Source organism: Procambarus clarkii, chromosome 67 (assembly GCF_040958095.1).
Source record: "Procambarus clarkii isolate CNS0578487 chromosome 67, FALCON_Pclarkii_2.0, whole genome shotgun sequence".
NCBI classification, from domain to species: Eukaryota; Metazoa; Arthropoda; class Malacostraca; order Decapoda; family Cambaridae; genus Procambarus; species Procambarus clarkii.
Window position 1 is genome coordinate 21,099,627 of NC_091216.1, and position 23,666 is coordinate 21,123,292.

The 23,666-nt window shown below is 37.4% G+C and overlaps 1 protein-coding gene across 6 annotated transcripts in view; it reads right to left on the bottom strand.

Annotated features, from left to right (window-relative positions):
- Nucleotides 1-2,527: 2,527 nt before the first annotated feature.
- Nucleotides 2,528-23,666, bottom strand: part of Pli (E3 ubiquitin-protein ligase pellino) — a 154,142-nt gene continuing 133,003 nt past the window's right edge. For all 6 annotated transcript variants that reach the window (XM_045757674.2, XM_045757676.2, XM_045757675.2 and 3 more), the window contains one exon: nt 2,528-22,861. In XM_045757674.2, the coding sequence (XP_045613630.1) occupies nt 22,735-22,861 (127 nt within the window). In that variant the 3' untranslated portion in view covers nt 2,528-22,734. The remainder of the gene's footprint in view (nt 22,862-23,666) is intronic.

Consider the following 23,666-nt stretch of genomic DNA (forward strand, 5'->3'; position numbering starts at 1 on the left):
TCTCCATGACCATCAGTTGCTTCAGGTCAGCGTAAGATCCAACTCCAGCAGCCTCAATCCACTTCTGGAATCGTCTTTCCAGATCCCTTGCTGTCTCAGCAAACGTACACGCTCCAACTTTGATCATCTCTCTGAAGCGCTTCCTATAAGCTTCTGGGGTTAACTGAAACGAGCGCAATATGCTGCTCTTTACTGTGGCATAATCCTGGCACTCTTCCAGTGACAATTGGGTGTATGCCTCCCTGGCTGCACCGGTCAATCTTAACTGGACCAGCTGGGCCCATTCCTCCTGTGGCCACTCCTTGATACTGGCTACTTTTTCAAAATGCTCAAAGAAGCTCTCTGCCTCTTCGGGAACAAACAAGGGAATGTCCTGCTCCCTAGCCCTAACATCTGGTGAGTGTGATACCTGGGTAGTGCTCTCTGGCAACCCATGTTCAATCCTTTGTTCAGCCAAGGTTCTATTCGCTTCTATCTGCATTTGTTTTGTTCTCTTTCTTTTTCGATCTGGGCTTTTTCTTTTTCGACCTCTAGTCTTGCTTTCTCTTTTTCTTTCTCCATCTCTAGTCTTGCTTTCTCTTTTTCTTTCTCCTGTTCCAACTCCAGTTCCCTTATTCTGGTTTTCTCTTTTTCTTTCTCGGCTTCATTTTTCATCTGGAGTTCTAATTTCATCTTTTCCAGCTGGAACTGTCTCTCCTTGTCCTCGCGCTGCATCTGGAGCTCTAACTGGAATCTCTCCAAGCTCCTATTTCGGCTACTCCTGCTACTGCGGCTACTCTTGCTGCTCCTACTCGATCCCTGGGATATCACTTCATCCTGCCCATCATCCTCCTCTCCACTTTCAGCTCCTTTTTGGGCTCCTTGCTCTGCCGCTTCACTTCTGGCTCTCAACTGTCTAAGGATCTCATCCTTCATCCCAGCCACCTTAGATGCTTTCAACCTAATGCCACATTTTCCTGCTATTTGCTTCAATTGATCCCTCGTGCAACCTTCCAAGTCCTCAGGCTTGCCTGACTCCACAAATGCTTGCACCTTCTCCATCTTGTCCTGTGAGTCTTCCCAAGAGAGAGAGTATACACCTGCGGTCACACAGTTTATCTATTTTAGCAAGGGTGTACAAATCCACTCTTGGACAGGGTGTGGGTGTGTCAGTTCACTCTCCCGGACACAGGCCCCCAATTTATTATAATTGTTGTGGGTTGGTTGTCCATAGAGAAGAATCAACGACGACAACACCAACCAACCCACAGACTATAATAAATTGGGGGCCTGTCCGGGAGAGTGAACTGACATATGGGTTATCACCTCAATATTTGCTAGACCTTCTAATCAGGTCAGGCTTGCTGAATAACTCTCAAGGAGGGAGACTCGTTTCTCCTGTAGGCTGAGATCATAACAGTTCCCAGCCATATTGGTGTGCCTTTAAATCAGCGTGCAGACGCTGCTGCTAAAGAAGCTATCCACACTTGTTCCATCTCCTGTAAAGGTATTCCTTATACCGACTTTTACCCAGTTATTCATTCCTCCATCCTTTCCCGTTGACAGAGTTGTTGGTCTTCTGTTACTGGTAACAAACTGCGTACTCGTAAGGGTAGTGTGCCCCTGTGGCTTTTCCTCCTACCACCATAACCGGCGATGTGAAACAGCTCTGGCAAGGCTGCGTATTGGCTATACGCGCTTAACTCATGGACACTTAATGGAGCGCCGCCCTGCTCCTCCTTATCCTAACTGCATTGTACCTCTTACAGTTGTGCATATCCTTGTTGAATGTCCCGACTTCCAGGACGAGCATGCGTCTTGCTCTCCGACTGTCCCCTGCGGTCACTTTTCCCTCGATAAAATTCTCGGTGAATCAGATTCTTTTTGATATCGTTCGCCTTGTGTTTCTGTTCTCTTATTGGCATCCTCAGCGATATTTAGTGACCTCTGATTATTCCGCACATTTGATGGTGCTACATAGCCTTTCTGGTTTGGTGCCTTCTTTGATAATTCTTGCTTGCTTCCCAAATGTCCCTCAATAGAATCTTTAGTGAATCTGATACCTTCGATATCACTTGCCTTATGTGCTTTTGTTCTTGTTGTGGCATCCTTGATGATATTTAGCTACTTTTGAAGGTATCGTGACACTGATGGTTACTCGTGCCTAAATATACCATTCATAAACAGTGTCTTTGGTGCCTTTTGAATGGAGCACCATCAAAGTTGCAGGACAATCTTGCCTGCTTGGTGCCTTTTGATAATTACTTTGGTTCTGCTGCTGCCCAAGCAGGTGTCCCACTAAACCAGCCAACAAGACCTGCTGGGCTTTAACAAAGCTCTAGTCCCCAACCATTGCAACAAGGTAATTGTCACAGGAGGGACCTTTTATGATTTGGTACCATAGTCATTATTCATGAAATGCTGTGCATCATCATAATACTGGCTCATTTTTTGATAATTACATCACTGAGTGAGTCATTTTACAAACCATTTATCAACACATTTACTGCAACTACTGTACTTCGTAGGATCTACATTAATAAAAGTGTCTTTACTGAAACCTTTATTACAGATTATTTACAGCTACTATAGCTTGACTGGCCAGCCAGCCCCCCGGGTACCCTGACAATATAATGCCAGGCATGAACAACTTTATATACCAGGTAATGTCTTCCACTACACATCACCAAATATTTAAAGAAACGTGTAGTGTCAAAGAAAATTATATAAATAAATTTTGCAGTTCAATGTCACGAATGTTTTTCTCGAGTGCCTAACGACACTCCAGCTACAAATACCATACTTATATTAATGCCCATATCTTTGTCAAATTCTCCAGATTGGTTCATGTGGATATAACATGCAGCATACTATAGTATGATTGAAAAAAAAAAAAGCTAATGCACATAACATAGTACTGTACTTCTCATACAAAATTCCATAATGTAAACATGAAATTTTGTGGAAAATTCCTATACACTATTCACTTATAATATAAAATGGAACATTTCATGGTTTTGCAGATCTGTAAATTTTGAAGACAATTTAAAAAAATATTACAACAAAAATCCATTCGCTTAATGTATATATATTAATCTGGAAATAAGATGATTATACTCTGCTTCAAGAGATTTTCCCATGTTGCATCAACAAATCTTTGTTATTAATAAGTATTTCATTTCTTACAAGTGTAAACTATTAAAACCCATATTCAACAATGTTTTAATATTTTTTGTTCTTGTTCATACCTTACTAAAATAGGCTGCTTGTGCCTTTTTTTTTAATGGAATTCAAAACTATTTGCTGCTGCATTCAATAATGTCAACAATGAGCACTAAACATAAGTGACAAGAAATAATGATCATATATCCCTATACAACCTGGGGGGAAAAAAAAGTGTGTTGCAGCATTATTGTTTTCATAAATATAAACTGTATAGCTACATTTTCATCCTATAGAAAAAATTATATAGCTAATAAAACGAATGAAATTGTTTAAAACAAGTTCAGTAGATATTGCCAGTTCATAGCATTATATTCAAAGGTCAAAATAATTACATTGTTCAAGTGTTGGGGAAAATAAATAGGTTCCTGGGCTCTTCAACCCATTCCGTCTGACAAAGTGTGTGTTATACTTATTGGTATAGTTTTAAAGACTCGAGAGGACTGACTTGTGCTTGAAAGTCCTGTGTGTTCTTGGAATGCACGCATAAAGCCCTCTCAACTTTCATAAGCATAGAATTTGGTGGTACATGTGCCTTTTTAATGAATCCCCTCATTCACCTTTCAAGCACAAAACTTTCACTGACTCTTATGGCCTTTGTTTAAAATTACCATCACCTTCATGAGTGGGTTCTATCCTCTATGCATCATTTCTTTTACAAAATTTCAGCACCGTACTTAATTTAATTTGAACCCATTTGCCTTCCATTTTATAGATGGTTTCACTGGAAGGGCCAAGACTTGAGATGCCAACTTCATTTCTTCCTTCACACAGCAACTCTTGACCAGTTTTTACTTTATTTCAGTTGCACAGTACAGTATTTTAATTGATAAATGTCCCTCAAATATAAAGTAATGTTGCATGCTTTGAGGAGTTGGCTGAGGATGTTTTGCAGTGGCTGCAGGTGTATTTGGTAGAAGCATTAAAGTGTTTTTTTTTTATGGTAATTCATGTATTGTACATCGATTGGATTTCAACAATAAAAGATACGGTATAAGACAGTTTTCCTGCATACCCAGCCCAATTGTTATTGCCTCCAACGACCTAGTAGAGACTGATGCTAAAGAAGTCATTCATATCTGACCTGTCTCCCAGAAGTACAAAAGAATATCAAGGGAAACAAAAGAACCCAAAACCTGCCAATATTATATATGTGGTACTGTATATGTAAAATGAGATATGGTGATGAACAAATGTAAAATGAGATATGGTGATGAACAAATGGAACATGAAAATATAAACACCCAAATATAATGAATCAGAGTCCAAAAATTTAACATTTTTTCCATCCACAACTCTGTAAGAGCTCATTAAATAAGAATGCTTCAACAGAGACTGCTAAGCTGAAATTTTAATTTTTTTTTAAACCAGGCGAATAAAACTAAAAGAATGCTATTATGGAAACAGCGCCCGACTTTTGATACCATCAATTTTTTTTTTTAGCAAGAGAAAGAGAAGAACGGTTACAAATGTCATGACTACCTCCAACTTTCGTCAAATGCTAGATAGGGCATAAACATAGTAGCACCCTAACCAGAAGAACATTAACACCAAGTACAACACCCATCACTTCCACAAATACAATAACCATTGAAATTTGCAAATATTCAGGGTATAAATAGATGAAATCAAAGCAAGATAAAGTAACTATCAAGAGAAGGCACCAAGCTGGGGAGACTGTAGCATCACTAGTGTTGCTGGATATTCAAAAGGTGCTAAATATCACTTTCGATGCCAATGCGAGAACAAAAGCACATCAGGTGAATATCAGTGATATCTGATTCACCAAGCATTATATCGAGGGACAAATAACCACAAGGAACAGTTGTTAAGCAAGACACATGATCATTCTGGAAATCGGGACATTCTGCAAGATGCACAAAATGAGACTATAAGAAGCAAGGCAGCGTTAAAATAAGTGCCTGCAAGTTAATCGTCTAAAGCCAATACGTAACCTAGCCAATGCTGCTTCCCACCATCCATTACAGTGGTAGAAGGAATGCCAAGATGACATGTTACCTTTAAGAGTGCGCAGTTTTACCTGTAACCCGACCTCAAGTAGAAGAATGACTGATGTAATCTGAATAAGGAATGCCTTGAACAAATCCACAATGGCTGTGACGAAGGTTCAAACCTATGTCCAAGAGGATCCCAGACGCTGCCTTAATTGATTGAGCTACGACATGGTTAAAAGAATTGGGATCAGCATCTGGGATCCTCTCGGACGTAGGTTCAAACCCTCGTCGTGGTCCTTGTGGATTTGTTCATTTGATGCATCATGCTATTGTGATTTTTGTATGCAAGGAATGCCTTATTGGGATACAGGACAAATGCAGATAGTCTCCTTAGCAGCAATGTCTGCACATTCCATAAAGGTACAGCACCTCAACTGCTTTAAATCTGCTAGAGATAACAAATAGCAATATTTGATTTCAACTACCACAGGATGCATAGAGCTAAATGACTCCAAAGCCATGAGGTCATTGCAAGTCAACCAATGACAAAGGAATGCTGACGTCATGAAAGCAGTTGACGAAGTGCATATAAGATTGCATAAAGTTCTGCTGTGAATATGCTTGTCTCCAGAGGCAGAAGGCACATACTGTATAGGTTGTGTCAGGAAAGACAACGAAGTAGCCAACACTGTCAGCAGACTTAGACCTAGTTTTTGTAAATAGGGCAATTGAGTGCGAGTGTATAGAAAAGTGTTCAAGGAAGAGAAGTTTCAAAACCACAGAGGGGGTAGAAACCCTTACCATATAGGTCAAGGTCTTGTAAAAGTTTGTAAGTGGGACCCTCCATGATGGCCAGGATGGAATGACACGAGAAGAGAGATTGCAAACATGAACCACATAAGTAAGACATCCATACAGATAATGGGAGGTAGTGAAAGGAAACAGGGCCCACATAAGGGGTAACAGTGAGTGTAATGCACATCATAAGTGAGAGCAAGGACCCCGAGAGATAGCAAAGGCAGTAATGATTACAATGATCCTGTAGAGACAGAGCACTGATTTCAACATACAAGCTCTGGGTAGGGGACGAATGAAAGGCACCAGAGCTGATGCATAATGCACCATAGTGTTGAGCATCAAGACAATGAAAGGTCTAAGGAGAGGCAGTGGAAGAGGTGGGGCAACCATAATTGAGTTTATACATGAGAGTAGTGCAAATAAAGGAGTGTGCACTTATCAGCTCCCCAGGAAGTATGGGACAAGACTAAGTAAGGTAAGAGCCTCAGACCATTCAAATCAAGAGACACAAGATATGGGGAGATCAAGACAAATGAATAAAAAATCAACTCCAAAAGTTTAGTAGAATTTTTATACAGAAGGGAATTACCATAGAGCAACAATAGGGAATGAAGAGCTGCTACTGAGTAAAAATCAGTACAAGTCAAACTTGAGCACAAGTCTTAGTCGTAGAAAAATTGAAGCCATGATAGGTGGCCCAGGACAACACTGCATCAATCGTGAACTGAAGCTGTTATTGGAGGAAAGAGAAATCGTCACAGTGACAGCAGAGTGAGATCACCAATGTAAAGGGCCAAGAAAATACCAGATGGAAGGGAGCTAATCCATTTTGGGCAACTAGAAAGAGGAAAAAAAAAGAGAGCGAGAAGAGAGAGATTGATCGGTTTTGATCAAAATCAAAAGCCCTAGACTCTTGAACACACTTTCTAAACACAAGGGCTTATACACAGGCTGCTCGGTTGAGTAGACCACCAACCAGGAAGGAGGCCGGGTCACACACCAGGCTGCTGGTACACTCATCCTTGCCACCAATGCAAGGTAACTGCTTGCATTCACAATGTCATCCCCAACCAGAGAGAGAGAGTTGTCTGCTACAAAACAAATTATATACAAATGTGACATATTTGTGGTGTTCCTCCTCCAGTATCACCAAAATTTTTAAGTGGGAAACTTTGTCTACTTTGCATATTAACCCAACCACACAAGATTGTGGGTTAGTCCTACATGTTTACACATTTCTATTCCAGTGACAGGAGGTAGACCAAAGAAATAGATAGCATTTGATTGAACGCAATTTGTTATTCATAGTAACTAACAATATTTTTTCAACCGCTGGGATCACATTAATTAGGGTAGAAATTCAAGTTAGGAACTGGCTTCCAAAAGATGGGAGAGGTCCGAGCAGTTACTCAAGCCCTGGTGTCTGCTAGGTCATTAGAGGCATAACAGAATCAAGGGAGTTAAACTTCAGTAGATATTACAATTACTGCATATGGATTTTCAAGTGTTAGATCGAGTCATTTGTTGACAAAGCTGTGCATCAGCTGTAGGGTAAACATGTACAGTGCACTAGCAGCACAACAAATTAGAATGTTAAACAATGTGCTTAGTTTTAATGTATTATTTTATATAATAATCTCAAGCACTGAAATCATAAAGGACTAAATATTATTTACATTTAATTTATGATGAATTCTTTTAAATAACCATAGAGTACACAATACACCTGTACTGCATACTTGAAATATCCCTTCACTGTCCTTAACAAAACACGGCACAGTACTGCAATAATGCACTATCATGGCACACCATGCACTCTTCATACTGGTATTATCATGGCACACCATGCACTCTTCATACTGGTATTATCATGGCACACCATGCACTCTTCATACTGGTATTATCATGGCACACCATGCACTCTTCATACTGGTATTATCATGGCACACCATGCACTCTTCATACTGGTATTATCATGGCACACCATGCACTCTTCATACTGGTATTATCATGGCACACCATGCACTCTTCATACTGGTATTATCATGGCACACCATGCACTCTTCATAATGGTATTATTTCTGCAGCCTTCACTACCTCTCATTACCCGGGGAGACTCGTGTGGCTGGACGGGGGTCCGGGGTGCGGCAACTTGCTTCAATCTCGATGAAAACATTCACATTTATGCATTAAAATTCATACTTATAAAACAAAGTGCCACTTAAGATGAATGTAGTTTCTATGCAATAAAACTATGCTTATGAAATATCCATTTGATTTCAGATTAAATACTTGTACACTATTGTCAGTCAGATAATATATTTCCTGTAAAAAAAAAAGTGGTGCAAGACATTGTAGAAAAAGAAACCAAGCAAAAAGTTTCCTGTATCATACAAAAGCAGCAGTGAACAAAAACTAATTGAAAAGATGTAGTTTCCTAATATTAATTGGTTAATGCATTATAAACAATAAATCAGGATATATATCGCTTGTAATTTATGCTTTTCTTCTGGGATAAGATCTATAATTTTAAACAAATTAAAACTATCAAGTCTCCCATTGGTGGACATGTACATATACATTTCATCTAAACAATGAGGCTACAGTATCATCAAATTTTCACATTGCACTTATTGACAAGCAAGTTTATCATAAAAAGTTGGTGTAGGTAAGTACCCATAACTATAAAGTAAAGCAATTACTTTGTTTTTTGATAACCAAACATTTTGACAGATGCTTGTGGTCTCTGACATTCAAAAGGTACAGTAGGTTGGGTTAGTTATTCACCTATAACTGTTGTGTACACTGTTACAGTAGTGCATCTCACAACTAGCATCACGTTTTCAATAACTGCCTCTCAAAATCATGCACTCTTAAGTTAAAACATAATTCGTATGTTTTATACACAATTTTAATAATGTACAGTATCGATATTTTGATGATATGTAGCTCCAAGAAAGAATACACACCCCATCTATTAACCCATTGATTAGTCTCCCCCCACCAACATGTATGGCGACAAAGAGCATGTGTGTGTATGTGTGTGTGTGTATACTCTCCTCCTTGTGCCTACAGGATCGATCATTGGCTCTTGGATACAGCCTTTCTAGCCGCCGGTTAATAGCAATGACTCCGGTCCTATTTCCCCATCGTATCTATTTTAAAATTATGAATAGGGTTTGCTTCCACAACCTGCTACTTAAGTTCATTCCATTTTCCCACTACTCACACACTACAAGAAAACTTCCTAACATCTCCATGCCTCATCAGAGTTTCCAGCTTCCACCCTGTGTTCCCTTGTTCTGTTAGTATTCAGTGTGAACATTTCATCTATTTCCACTGTGAATCCCTCCCCCCAAGTATTTTATGTTTCTATCATATCTCCCTGCTCCCTTCTTTTTTCTAGTGTCGTCTGGTTCAGTTCCTTCAGTCACTCTTCATACCCCATCTCTCGCAACTCTGGGGCGAGCCTCATCACAAACTTCTGAACCTTTTCCAGTTTCCTTGTGTTTTTCTTCAGGTGGGGCAACATACTCTAAGACTAATCTCATGTAGTACTCCAATTTTTTTTAGGTCCTCACACTTCCATTTACATTTATTAAGAGTGCCACTTTGCCTCCCTGTCTCTGTCCTTTCTTTTCTCATCACTTGGTATCCCCCTGGAAAGATTGCATCTAAGATTATATCATTTATTTTAATTTCAACTTATAGCAATTATGTAAGGATCTGCCTCACTAACTCTTCACTGTGTGAGTATATATATTATAGCGCGTGCGCACACACAAACTTTTATGCACCATTTCTTAACTAATGGTTGTTTGTCGCATCAACTGTCATATCTTCAGTGGAAGTTGTGATTGAAGTTATCTGACACTAACCCCTACATTAACCTACTCTTCAACATGGTTATATTGAAGAAATATTTTCATGTTAATTGTTCACTTGCCATTCCACCTGTGTTTTGTTCTATCCAAAACTATATTAAGCAGGTAGTCCTTGATGACTATGTTGTCTGTCTGGTTATTTTGTACATTGTGTGTATACATATATGTATGAGCTTGCGTATGTCATATAACCATACACACGCATGTGTGTATGAGCAAGTACTTACCTACTTATGTTTGTTTAGTTGCAACAATTAAGCCTCACCTGGAAGCTTTCAGTTGAGAAATGAATCAACAATACTACTCTTCCTCTACTGCTTTGTCACATTTACTGTTGAAACTGACTTTAGTTAGCCAGAAATATCCTATCCTCATTTATTCCATTTACTTACTATAATACTCGCACACTGAAGGAATATTTGTGTGCCTGCGACTTGTGTGTATCACATCTTCACTCGTATCCTCTTGTGTTTCCTCACACATCAAACAAGCTAGCATCATCTTGTCATCTTGCTTTCTCAATATCTTACATGTAACAATCAGGCCCCCCCCCCCACCCCAGGCTACTTCTCCATTGCTAAGTTTATGGCTCTCAGTTCTGCAACCAGCTTTTTGGAAAATCTCTAGCCCGATTCATTTTCTATTTTGTAGTGTTGAATTTCGGTTCTTGCCCCCTTTTTTTTTTTTTTTTTTTTTTTTTTTTTTTTAGCTTTTACTGTATGTGCTTGTTTTTTTTATTCATACATGCATACAAGCACTGAATGTCTTTGTTAGTGTGTGACCATATTTAATTTACTATTTACCTTTTGTGCCTGTGGGATCAAGTTGTTAACTCTTGGACTCCACCTCTCCAACAGTTGCTTGTCCTGGCGAATAGACTCCCTACCTATTTTTCTCTATCATATCTATTACACTATTTCACTTTCACATATACACACTCGTGCATCTCTCGGATGAGGGCCAGCAAGACTGACTGCTAGGTGAACAGAGGCATCAGGTGATAAAACTACCACTTTGTTTCTGTCTTGGCTGGGAATCAAATCTGGGTTGTGTGGACTCAAATCTCAATTGTTGTCCACATGCGTTTGTTAATGTGTGCATGTGTGTAAATATAAGCACTTGTTTGGATTGTGAGCCTGTGTCAAGAATTACATAATACTGTACTGTATTTAGTGTTGAAACTAAATTACAAATGCCAATTCACATTTGTTAATACTATTACTCGTAAATTTAATTTATACACGGAAAACTATTTCTTCCAGCAGTGAAGTGGGAGCCTCCATTGCAAGAAGCTACCTCAAGCTTATGGCAACGTAATTGTCTCGGCAATATGAATGCAACGTTGCTTGCCTGTCAAGGTTGACTCCATCACATTCTGATAAACATGCACAATTTGAGAAACAAGTAACACACACACACCACCATTTTCAATTCCACTTGAATTAATAAATGGACAATTTCAATAGAAAATAATCAACGTCGGAATCAAAATTTACATTTTATTCAACTTGTTTATCTAAAACATTGTCAATCAGGGTAATGTATTTGTTATTTTTGTCTTTTATACTTATGCTCCCATTAGACAAGACCCCCACCCAACTCCCGGGGCTTGTGTTTACTCTACGAGAACAATTAAAGTAACCCACTTAAAATGATAAGAAACTACTACTGTCTCACATGCATGAAGTAAAAGTATTAATCAAAACAAAGATTAAATATTGTAAGCATTAACATAAGAAATGATTAAAATCGAAACATGTAAACTACCAGAGCAATATCCTTCATTATTTGTTTATTGATTGCCATGTGATTAATTTTATAAAATATAACATAAATAGGTTTATATCTAAATAGGAGATGCATTACAGTGATATACTGCAACACAATTATATATTCCTCATATTTTAACAGCCAGATATATGTACATCAAGATAGGGCATTTATCTACTTCAACAAAAGCTAGTTATTTATACCAGCTCTCAACTGTATTATAACTAAATTATAATATACTGCATAAAATACAGCATTCTGATATACAGTACTGTGTTACATTTATGTGTTAGAAACACATACATATAATGCAGTCACAAATCCCTGACACTTGTGTACATAACATTCTAATGAAATATGTAATAATGTTATGCATGAACTGTAAGGTGAGTGAGAGCAGTAGGATATAGTTATTATACAATACAACAAGAACACACCATTGAGGTATTGACAAACTCCCATAGCCCAACTTTATGTTCATGTGCCGCACCCCAGGCCAAGACAAATTGTTACCTCTGGACCTATAAAAAGAATCACAGTCTGTTTAGGGGATTAAACTATGTACAGAGGTGCTCGCGTAAGGGATAAGACGACGACCACACAGTGACTAGACCACTTGCTCAGACTCCACACACAACTGCACCACATAATAATAATAATAATAATAATAATAATAATAATAATAATAAATGATTATAGTTTAGACTCTTGAATAATTAGTATACTGTAATGTATTGGCAAAATTCATTCCTATTTTTTAATAATCTTGACAGTCTTTTGACAGTCTGTAAAGAAGAAGAATGTGTAGTGCATCTCAAGTGCATCAAAAGCCAATGTAACCTTGGTTACTCTGGTGGGAAAAGTTAAAAATTAAAATAAGAACAGGTCATTCACTAGAGGAGTGCCTGAGCCATGTGTGGGGGAAAATGTACCTAAAACTGCTTCAGCATTCACATCTCATACGGCTTGGTCCTAAGGATGATTCCCTCAATCATATCCAATTTACTAAATAAAGCTGAACCAATTACTGTAGATATTCTTCCCCCTATCATATCTAATCTAATAAAAGTCTTTGACAGTTATTAGAAAATTTCTGCCGGACTATGATAATATGTTGCCTCACGATGTGTGACCGTGAAATTACTATCCTATATAACACCTCAACTCCAAAGTACTGTACACAATTTTAGTTTATACCACTAATTGTTTCTGCTCAGCATACAAGAAAAAGTATAGACATAGCGAGCAGTGGGATGTCGAGTCTACCTAATCTGTACACATCCATCACCAGCATACTTTATTCATTCAACTTCAAATTATTAATGTTTAAACATTATAATCCAGTGTAACTTACTCAAAATTAAAACATGCTTTCAGGAATGGATTACATTACTCGGAATACTGTACACACTTGTAGACAGCATACTCCAAATGCACTTCATTAAGCTTTTACCGTATGGCACAGCCGTTTGGACCCCAGCTTTTTGGCATGGCTCTTTGGGCACCAAACCTATTTTGGTGTCGGCTCACTTGGCGATGGATACTTTGGTGCCATTCTAATTTAAAACCACTATCTAGTCATCAACCACCAGGTAACAGGTTCACATAGAATTTTAACCTAACCTAATTATAAGGCTACATTACAGTTTTTAGTGATTCACAGATTTGATGTTTTTATTTTTCTATAAAGTTAGTTACAAAAGTTTTAAAAGTTCTACCTTTGAATGAGGATGAATCATTTCATTTTTTTCTGACATCAAAGTCTGACACCCAAAAGGCTGGTGCCAAGTGACCATGCCAGCAAATGCCAGCATCCAAATAGCTGCGCACAATCACCCCATTCCCCTTCATTATCAGTATACCAAAGCCATTACACATTTTTGCAGTCAGAATAAGAATGCATTTCTCACAAAGTATTGCCTATTACAATCTTTCTTTTGAATAAATATGAAATAGACTAAATACTAGGAAAATAATTTTGTCACCAATAAGAGGCACATGACCACTTCAGCCAAAAGCTTGCAATATATGACAAACACCAACTCCATGAAAGGCCCTCTAAGCCTTTTTAAAATAACATCATTTCACTCTACCCTATAATCCTTTGTCACCTTGCCAATGCTATTCTTATTTTGGACAGACAGGGTTATAACTACCTTTCCAGTCACAGTTACATGCTTCTGCCTCAACCCTTTCTCTTACCATTCAACTATTGCAGTAAAGTGGGAGAGTTATTAGCGGAACCTAGTTATGTTATTTTAATTTCTTCAAAATAAATGACTACATGTATTAGCCTTTGAGAATACACTCCAACAAACACATTCTAGTCTTCTAAGGTTATCTTAGTTACTGGCCATTTGCAATATTGCATGTCTTGTGCCTCCTTCCTCACATTACATACTTTAACTTTTAAACCATGTTATTTATCAACAGACAAGGACTCAGTACAAATCCAAACATCTTACTAATGTAAAGGACCCCTCAGTGTACACCAGCTCCCGGTTTTAGCACGTTGCTTACGATTATTCATAGTAGCAAACATTCACTTAAAATGATGAAGATGTACAGGCAAGATAATACAAGTTGTAAAGTACATTATCATAGCAATTTCTACTTCTAAACTTCCATATCTGAGTACAAAAATAGCTCATCAGTACAAAGGGACACCATTTTATGTACAGCCTAACTGGGTCACTCAGCAGCTTCCCAATGACACATACAGTACTATAACTCATTCATCACTTTTTGTTTTAAATCCCACTACCCCATAATATGAATATGATATTGTGGCATGCTCAATTGCTTCCATGTATCAGATGGTTTAGCAATAACCTTTGGATGAGGCAACACGCCTTGACAATTGCCCTAAACTGTCTTCGTTCATGAAGACTCGGCTTTTCAGTTTTTCTAGACTTTCTCAGACACCAATATGCTATTCATCTATGAATAAGTTTGTCTGCTTTTACTACCTACTGTATGTTACCTCGTGTTCGGAGGCCAATAACATACTGGTATTTGATATTGAAATTTGCACTTATTAAAGTTATTTGACATATACAAAACATTTCAACAGATTAACTGTAGAAACAATGTTTGCTGTAATTAGATGACTTACTGATGGACAGACATGGGGTGACCAAAGCAAGGCTGAATTAATCTATAAGGACAACTCCCATGTGAAGTTGTCAACTGGGCCAAACTTTAGGGCTGAACTCAAGCTCACAATAGTTCATTCAAATGTCCTCACCCAAATTAGCATTTTGCTTTATTGCATCATCTTAAAACATTGTTTTTGACCAAGAAAAGTAAAATGACATGTGCTCAGGCAAATAGTTATATGCACACTAGAATATGAAATATAAATTGTACGTACACACACACACACACACACGCACACACACACAAAACTAAATGACTCCCAAAACTGAAGGACAAGAGCTATGAGGAGAGGTTAGAGGCATTAAATATGCCAAAACTTGAAGATGGAAGAAAAAGAGGCGATATGATTAACAGGTACAAAATGATAACAGGGATAGACAAAATTGATAGGGAAGAATTTCAGAGACCTGGAACTTCAAGAACAAGAGGACAACTAAACAATGCTGCCAAAGAAATATTCACTTTTGCAAACAGAGTTGTAAACGGTTGGAACAAGTTAGGTAAGAAGGTGGTGGAGACCAAAACCATCAGTAGTTTCAAAAGTGTTATATGACAGAGTACTGGGAAGATGGGACACCACGAGCGTAACTCTCATCCTGTAACTACACTTGGGTAATTACACACACACACACAAATTACTATCTTGCTCATTCATTCTAATGAATATACAGATACTCAAACTGGATAAGGCAGAAACCAGTCAAGTGACTCTAGTAAGGGTGGGTAACTACAGCCTCTATCAAACACTAGTCAATGTAAATCATAATTAAACTCATTACAAATGTACACTAATCAGTATATATAGGTAGATATCTTGTTACAGAAAACTTTTCTCCTTAGATAATTAGCCCTTCCATTAAGAGCATTATTGTAATATTCATCTCCAGGATGCTGCAGTGCAGTATACCAACAAACCTCAGTATACACTTCAGAGGTCATTATCAACATACAACTGCATTTTATTAAGGCATAGCAACATGTATCCTGCATTCTCTAGTTTCAGTATCTATCAGTAATAATAATGCATTCACACTTAAAACTATAAACAATGAGATGAAGCAAAGTGCACATTGATGATCATAAAAATTAAATTAAATTATAGTGAATTTGATTTTTGTCAAGGCAGATAAGGAGTATAAAAAACTGCTCATTTTCATGTGGTGCAACACAGTATAACTCAAAGCAATGTCAGCTGCATGAATCTTCTGAAGAGACATATTCAAGGCCTCTGTACATGTGTTCTAGGTGACTGCCTACTGTTGTCAAGAACTAGGGCAAAACTGTGCTCACAAACACATCCATACACAGACTACTTTCATACAGTATAAGCATGCAAACATGTGCTGCTAAACAGCATCAGAGCAATACAAAATCCATGTTAACATTACATCTCCAGTAAAAATATTTTCAACACCAATATATATCTTACCGCTACTTCAATAACAAATCAAACAAATTCTAAAGAAAGTGTCATACAACATTATAACAATGATGCTAAGGGTGAGAGTTGCTATTAATGGGTTTTCCTGAGTCCAGTCCAAAAACATGACCCATAATTTCAGGCACACATAATACACTTAACAAGTAGATCACCTTTCATAAATAATCCTAAACTGATGACTCTTAAATGACAAATTATTAAAATACAATTTGGACATTCCACCGCTTCACTAAGAATTGAGGGCAACATCGCACCAAAGTGTTTAACACCATGTATTAGTGTAATGTAAATGGAGAAAAAACAGGTTTCAAAGTGATTTTTTAACTTCATAATAATCGGTATTACTGAAAAAGGTTTTCAAGAGTGTGTGCCACTGGCAAAGCCCTCGATACTGTTACATGGCCTCTCATGCTGCTCAGAAACACAAGCACACTCCTTGTTTTTATGCCACATGTACATTTTATAACCAATAGATATATTTAAAAAAATTAGGTATATTACCCTAAATTGCCTGTACAGTGGAATATATGCATCCAGACTCTCTTTATTCTGGCTTACTTCTGAAAATATTTTGGTCTATCTATCCTGCAGATGTATAATTATTACTAGTCAGTATGCAGTATTTATCAATGTGGTATGAAGAAAATACACTCAAGTCATGAAATGTTATAGCCTGAGTAGAAAGATAAATTTATTTCAATTGTATTTCACTGAAATTCTCTTTAAGACATTTTAGTTTCATATAGTTCACTAAATATTTATATTGCATTAATTCTTTGTTGGGCTTACAGTAGGAATGACTTGCAACGGTGGACTGTAGCAGATTTCTAGAGAATGCTGAACAATAATATCATTTACACTCACCACTTGAGACTTTTGCCTTCCCCCATACAAAATTCCCCCATATTCATGTCAGCAGTAACTGACTGTCAAAGATGGAAAGGAGTGCACATACAATGCCCTCTTTAAACTCCTACTTTAAATATACTTTTGGCACATCCCATTTTGATCAATTGATTTACGGAATATTAAACATACAAAATTTCAAGATTTTTACATGATTGTTGATGCTGTTTTAGAAATAAAAGGAGCAAGCTGTATGACTACCTTCATCTACATTGCTCTAATAGTCGTGCTCTTCCTCATATTCCTCACCTTCTAATGTGTCATGGGTTCTTCTGGCTCCCTCTAGGCAAGGCTAGGTCTCAAAGGCCTGGAACATCTCCTTAACCCCTGGCCTACACAGCTGTTATAAAATGACAACCTCTCAGCGCACAAGAAAAAACAAATCCTTCTAATATTGTTAAAATGTTTCTTTCCCCTGATCATGGAGAGCAAAAACAAATATTGTATGTGACATACTTTGGTAGTTTGGGTGTGATAGGGCAAGGAAGCGTGGCAGTATTCCAGCACTGACACGAGTACTAGCCAGCGGCTGTGTGCTCCAGCCCAGCAGTGGCGGGGGTTGCCGCAAGTATGTTTCTACAGTACATAATTTATTCAATAGTGAGCTGGTCGGCCGAGCGGACAGGACACTGGACTTGTGGTCCTGGCTTCGATCCCAGGCGCCGGCGAGAAACATTGGGCAGAGTTTCTTTCACCCTATGCCTCTGTTACCTAGCAGTAAAATAGGTACCTGGGTGTTAGTCAGCTGTCACGGGCTGCTTCCTGGGGATGGAGGCCTGGTCGAGGACCGGGCCGCAAGGACACTAAAAAGCCCCGAAATCATCTCAAGATAACCTCAAGATAGATGTCTTTGAATGGGTTTATATGTAGTTTTTTGCAGTAATATTACTCAATAGTGTGTAATGTGATAAATTTATATAATAAAAATGTGTGAATCTTCACTGTACTAAAAAATATGGTGTGCTACAATTATCATCATCTTAGAACAATGAAACAATGTTTTTGCTATCATTACACTGCACATACACTATTTACATATTTAACCACATATCTACATTTTCATGCACCACTACAAATCACTTAGCATTTATGGTAAGTGTAATAATTTCATAACTGGTAAGAGCCCTTTTGTCAGAGTTCAAACAAAAATTGGAAACTCATATTTTGCACAAAATTCTAACATTATGCAGAGAATATATAATATTTTCATCACATTTTGAACGTTTTTACCCTGGATTTTTCCACGTGCAATGTCGTATTGGGCTGTCAATAATATTATTAAGATTACCGATACCGCGCATCACATTAATAGCCGTTTTAGTGTCAAGCGCTTAAATTTAAACACCCCGCGTGGGATAGGGGCAGCTATAGTGCAGCCATGACCGATAGTTAACAGACGCCACTTAGAAAAAAATATCGTGGCCAACATTCCTGGGCGTGAGAGCCTCAGTACTAAGCGAGCCACCAAGACTGCCGCATGCAGCATGAGCACACAGCACCGCTATTCAGCTTGTGACCACAGCATCTCCTAAAAATGTCAAAATAAATATGTACATGCTATTATTTGCGATGATAGTATTACAGAAGACCCTTGACTGTGATAAAACTGATATATATATATAGTGTGTGTGTATATAGTGTAATAACACCACAAACAGTATTGTTGGAGGAGAAATATTAGTGCTTCTGGCCAAGAACCAGCGACAGCAGCAGCCACCAGCTGACTGTGTGTAGCTACGTTTCTTATTGCCTGAACACACCATACAAGCTTAGATGTACAGTTATAGTGAACAAAACATGTATATACTTATATTTAACATCTGTGTATAGTGAATAAAAGCAAAAAAGTATGTTGGGAGGAGTCAAGAGGGAGTGGTGGCGAGTGGCTGACTGGCTGGTGAGTGAAGGCCACTCTTCGTTGCTTTTTGACTCGCAATACCAACTTAAGGGTTCGTTATGGTGAACAAAACATGCAGATACGTATACATAATATGTGTATATTGTGTAATAACAGAAAAACTATTCGTTTATTGTTTTATAAACATAATTGAATCACTAATATGAACACAATAATTTTGAGTACAGCGATGGTTCACACATTATATATACACAATACACACTATTGAATAATATTACTGCAAAAAACAAAGAAAATCAATCGAAGACATTGAAATAATTAGGAAATAATAACTTTGTGGCAACCCCCCGCCTGACAGCTGGGGCAGAGCAGACCTCGTCTGGCGCCTGCTCTGTCAACGCCTCTTTTTTGTCCGACTTCCCCCGTCCTATTGCGGCCAAAATATGCCACCTACGATTTTTTTGTTATTTTTCCCGTGATCAGGGAACACAAGTGAACACTTTTCTAAGACAATAGAATTTTTTGGATTTTTTGTTGTTGTACCTGTGGGTGTTTAAGGCAAAAAGGCCCTTAGCAGCCTAAGGGTTAAGGAGCTACTGAAGGAACTCTTTCAGATAATATGAATTACTGAAAGCTGAAACTGCCAAACATAAGAATTTACTGTACAGGTAAATATTTGACTAAAAGGTTATTGATCAAGTAAACTTCAAGAATGCTGCCTATCCATTCACTTATCCAATGCTAATACTTATTGCCCAGGTAATTCACCTAAAATACTAGACTACCGATCTCTTAGATAGGTAGTCGTACCATACCCAAGAGCACATTAATTAAAAAAATGTACGTCATTTCTGCCTACATGCTACGATGTCCTTGCTACACTGATTGCAATGTATTATTATTATTATTATTACAGTATTATTATTATTATTATTATTATGGATTTTTACTGTGCATTAATTTCAAAGTTATTTTGCAATAGCACAGCAATACTGCATACGAGTAAGAGAGACCATCAACATCGTAATTTGTTGGCCAGTACTGAAATTGTTAATAAGAGGTGAAGAACACACACAGGCTTGGAAGACCACTGTTACTAAGTAACGTGCACTCCCAGTTTGTCGTCATCTCCACAGAAAACAGAATGTCATCAATTGTTATCAACCATTTTTCTTAATGCATATAACAGGCCACAAATAAATATAAGGGAATGGCAAAATTAGTGATCTTAGCACATCTAGCAATAGCTAATGACGGTTCTGCTAACATCCGACAATTAACCAACCATGTGGTACATGGCAATGTGTTAACAAATCTAATATCCCCCTCGTGCCCAATTTTTCTTGCCCAGTCTTGACCTATATTTTCTTCAGTATAAGCTGCTCTGTATATATTCCACTGTTGTAAGCTATTTTTAACTATTAAGTAACTGTCTTAACACTTTCGTCCGGCGGCGACGCAGTCTGTGTCAATATATATGTTGACGGATGTCCGCTGGCGATTCATGTTGCGTCAAAATTTAAAATATTTGTCCAAATTATATTATTTATCCAATCATCATGGGACTTGCTTTAAAATGTGTGCCTTTAGATTGCAAACAATTTGATACCATAATGAACGATGTAGCACGACAGCTTAGGTCAGAACACTGGAAAGATTATAAATACTTGTGGTGGGCATACAAAATTAAAAATATTTGTTAAAATTCCATTTACTGTTCAATTATTATGGTGCTCTTTTTAAAATGCGTCCCTTTAGATTGCGAACAATTTGATATCACTTGATATCACAATTTGCAATTGAGGTCAGAACACTGGAAAGAGTACATATGTTAGTGTGGGTGCGCGATCCCTTGAAACGCCAGGCCCACCTTGGGGTGGGTTGGGGCGCGCACGCCGGATGAGCGAAAGTGTTAATTACCTATTATTTAGGTAATAAAACTATATTAATAAATTATCATAATTACAAATTTTCAAATTATACAAATACCTGCACTTTTAGACACTAGGTATGTACATAATTGTAAATTATCTCTTAACTGACCACAGTCCACCATGCACAAAACTCAAAACAGAAATCACTACTCGACTGCAGTCTGTCTCCAGGAAAAATATGCAGAATGTATATATCAGGAAAATATGAAACTTTCATTTACACTTTTCATTCAGAATTTTTTTTAAACGCAGCTACATTTTTTTTATTTTTTTTTCTCTCTCTCTCTCAGGGTTCAATGCATGTTTCTATCAACATAAAAATAGATACATCAAGTGAAAGATGCCACTGTTAATAGTCCAAAATGATTTTGTTTAGTTATGCTAATAATGACTGTCAAGTTTAATTACTATTTTTAAGCTTAAGATGACGTATGCTATTTGCAAACACATTAATGATGTTTTTCCAACTATGGTTTTCATTTTAGTGCCACAAGGTGAGGATATATAATTCAGCAGCATTATATCCAAAATTTTACAATGTTAACCCTCAAACTGCACTCTTTTTAGATCTACTGTATTTCCTGGTGCGTATAAGAAAATTAATTATTTTCCTTTCCATATCTTAAAGTGTTGCTTTTTGATGTCTGGAAAAAGAAATACTAATCATTTTAGTCAAGAGGTGAAAATGTCAAATTTGGAAAAGTAGTTTTCAAGTTACGCCATTTGTAATAGATTTCTTCTAGTCAGTAATAATCGCCCAGGTACACATAAGCCCTTGAAATTTTGTACAACATCAATAGTTCCTGGCACAGGTGTCAGTAAATGAATGGTGATGCAACTAACACGGTGCAAGTTTTTTTAATAATGCCCAGGAAGGTAACAACTTTCACAAGTTTTTCCAATATGTCAAATGAATACCAGAGGTCTCTAGTGTCTAATGATGGGCATATACAATCTTCAGGAATTTTGAATATTTCAGGGTACATTAAAACTTCCAGGGGCAATACATGCATGGCATAGGCCCTTATCACTCGAGGGCTACAGCAGCAGTTTAAGGGCTAATCGTGAAGTACAATAGGTCATTACTTACAAGAGAAGCTCTTGACACTCAAGAGTTAAGCTTCAGTTCACGTTCACCAGATGCACTTAACACAATGGGTGTACTCACAACGTATTTAGTACAAACCCATGAACTAAACAGGTATTCTAATGGTACCATCATACAACTTTATATATCTAGCATATTTTGTGTGTGTGTATATATATGTGTGTATGTATATATATATATGTGTGTGTGTATGTATATATGTGTGTGTGTATGTATATATCCATGTATATGTATATATATATATATGTATATATTTATATATAAAGTTGAGCACATACATTAGCTTTTACCTAGTGGTGGGAAAGTTGGCATCAGTGTTGAGTGCACACAGTGAGCATGAAGTGCAGTAAGACAAGTGTGCAGCAGCATGTAGGGCGTCTGGGTAGCCATTAAGTCAATTGCACAAGCTGCATAGTTCTACAAGTGCTGGTCTCAGCCGTGTCAGCAGTCACAATCTGAGCCGATGCACTCATATTCCAAGGAATAGTGTCAACCCAAATAACTGGGCTGTATCATTTGTTTCACTTTTACATAATTTAACAAGCAATATCCTAGTTGCATAAAAACACAGATCGAATGATATCTGAGTGGCATTCAAGGTTCACTCTAATTAATCGGCATTATTAACAAAACACGTTAAGTGCAAATAAAACTGAAGGGTGGAGATATACTTCCAGAGGTTGTCTATACATAATACTACAGTGTATAAAGGGAGGGAATTTAATCGCAATTGTCTTGAAATATAAGTCGGACAAACCCTGGATCACCTTCAAGTGGAGAGGCGCAAAATGGACATGCTGCATGGAACCCATTAGTTCCATGGGGAATAGGCACCGCAGCCCAGTACCTGTTGATCAACACAATCATAGGATTTAATTAAATTATACACCCATCATATTTACCTATATTTTAAATCATGTACAGCATCATCTGCCACATGTTTCAGTAGATAATAATCAAATCAGCAATACACTATGTGTTGAACAAAACCATCACTGTTAAGTCTAATTGGTTATTAGCGTATAATTCTTAAGCTGAAATAAGATAATCTAACTTTACTAAGATAAAGACTATTTCAACTAGAAATAAATCTCAAATGAGAAGGAATAGCATCACAAAATATCAAATACCGAGGAGATTAGAAGAGGGGGACTTTTCCAGATGGAAGAAAACCGAATGAGAGGCCACAGAAACCAACAAACACAGTAGTTACATGAATATAAGATAGCACTCGTATACAGTGCAGGAGGCAAGCACTCTCATGATGCCCTCTGAAGGAAACATTTTTTGTTTCAAATAGGTTTCCTTCAACTCCAAGCATTCATGTCATCTAAAACTAATCTTATCTGTTTTATAACATCCTAATATGAAGTACAGTGTTCAAAATATTTATAAATCAACTCTAATCATGTTGCTCTAGGACTTTACAAGCACTTCCAATTGTCTAACCATCCTAATTTACAATTAAGCCTATGATCAAGGAATGCCTAATTTTTGTCTTTGTACTCTGTATTTCATTTGAGGGGGCCAGGTACACACAAATATTCACCTAAATATGAAATAGTGAAAAATTTTAAATCTCATGTTACTTGGCATCAGCATCATGAAAATTTCATCTCAATACTGTATGTTAAGAAATGCATTTTAATATA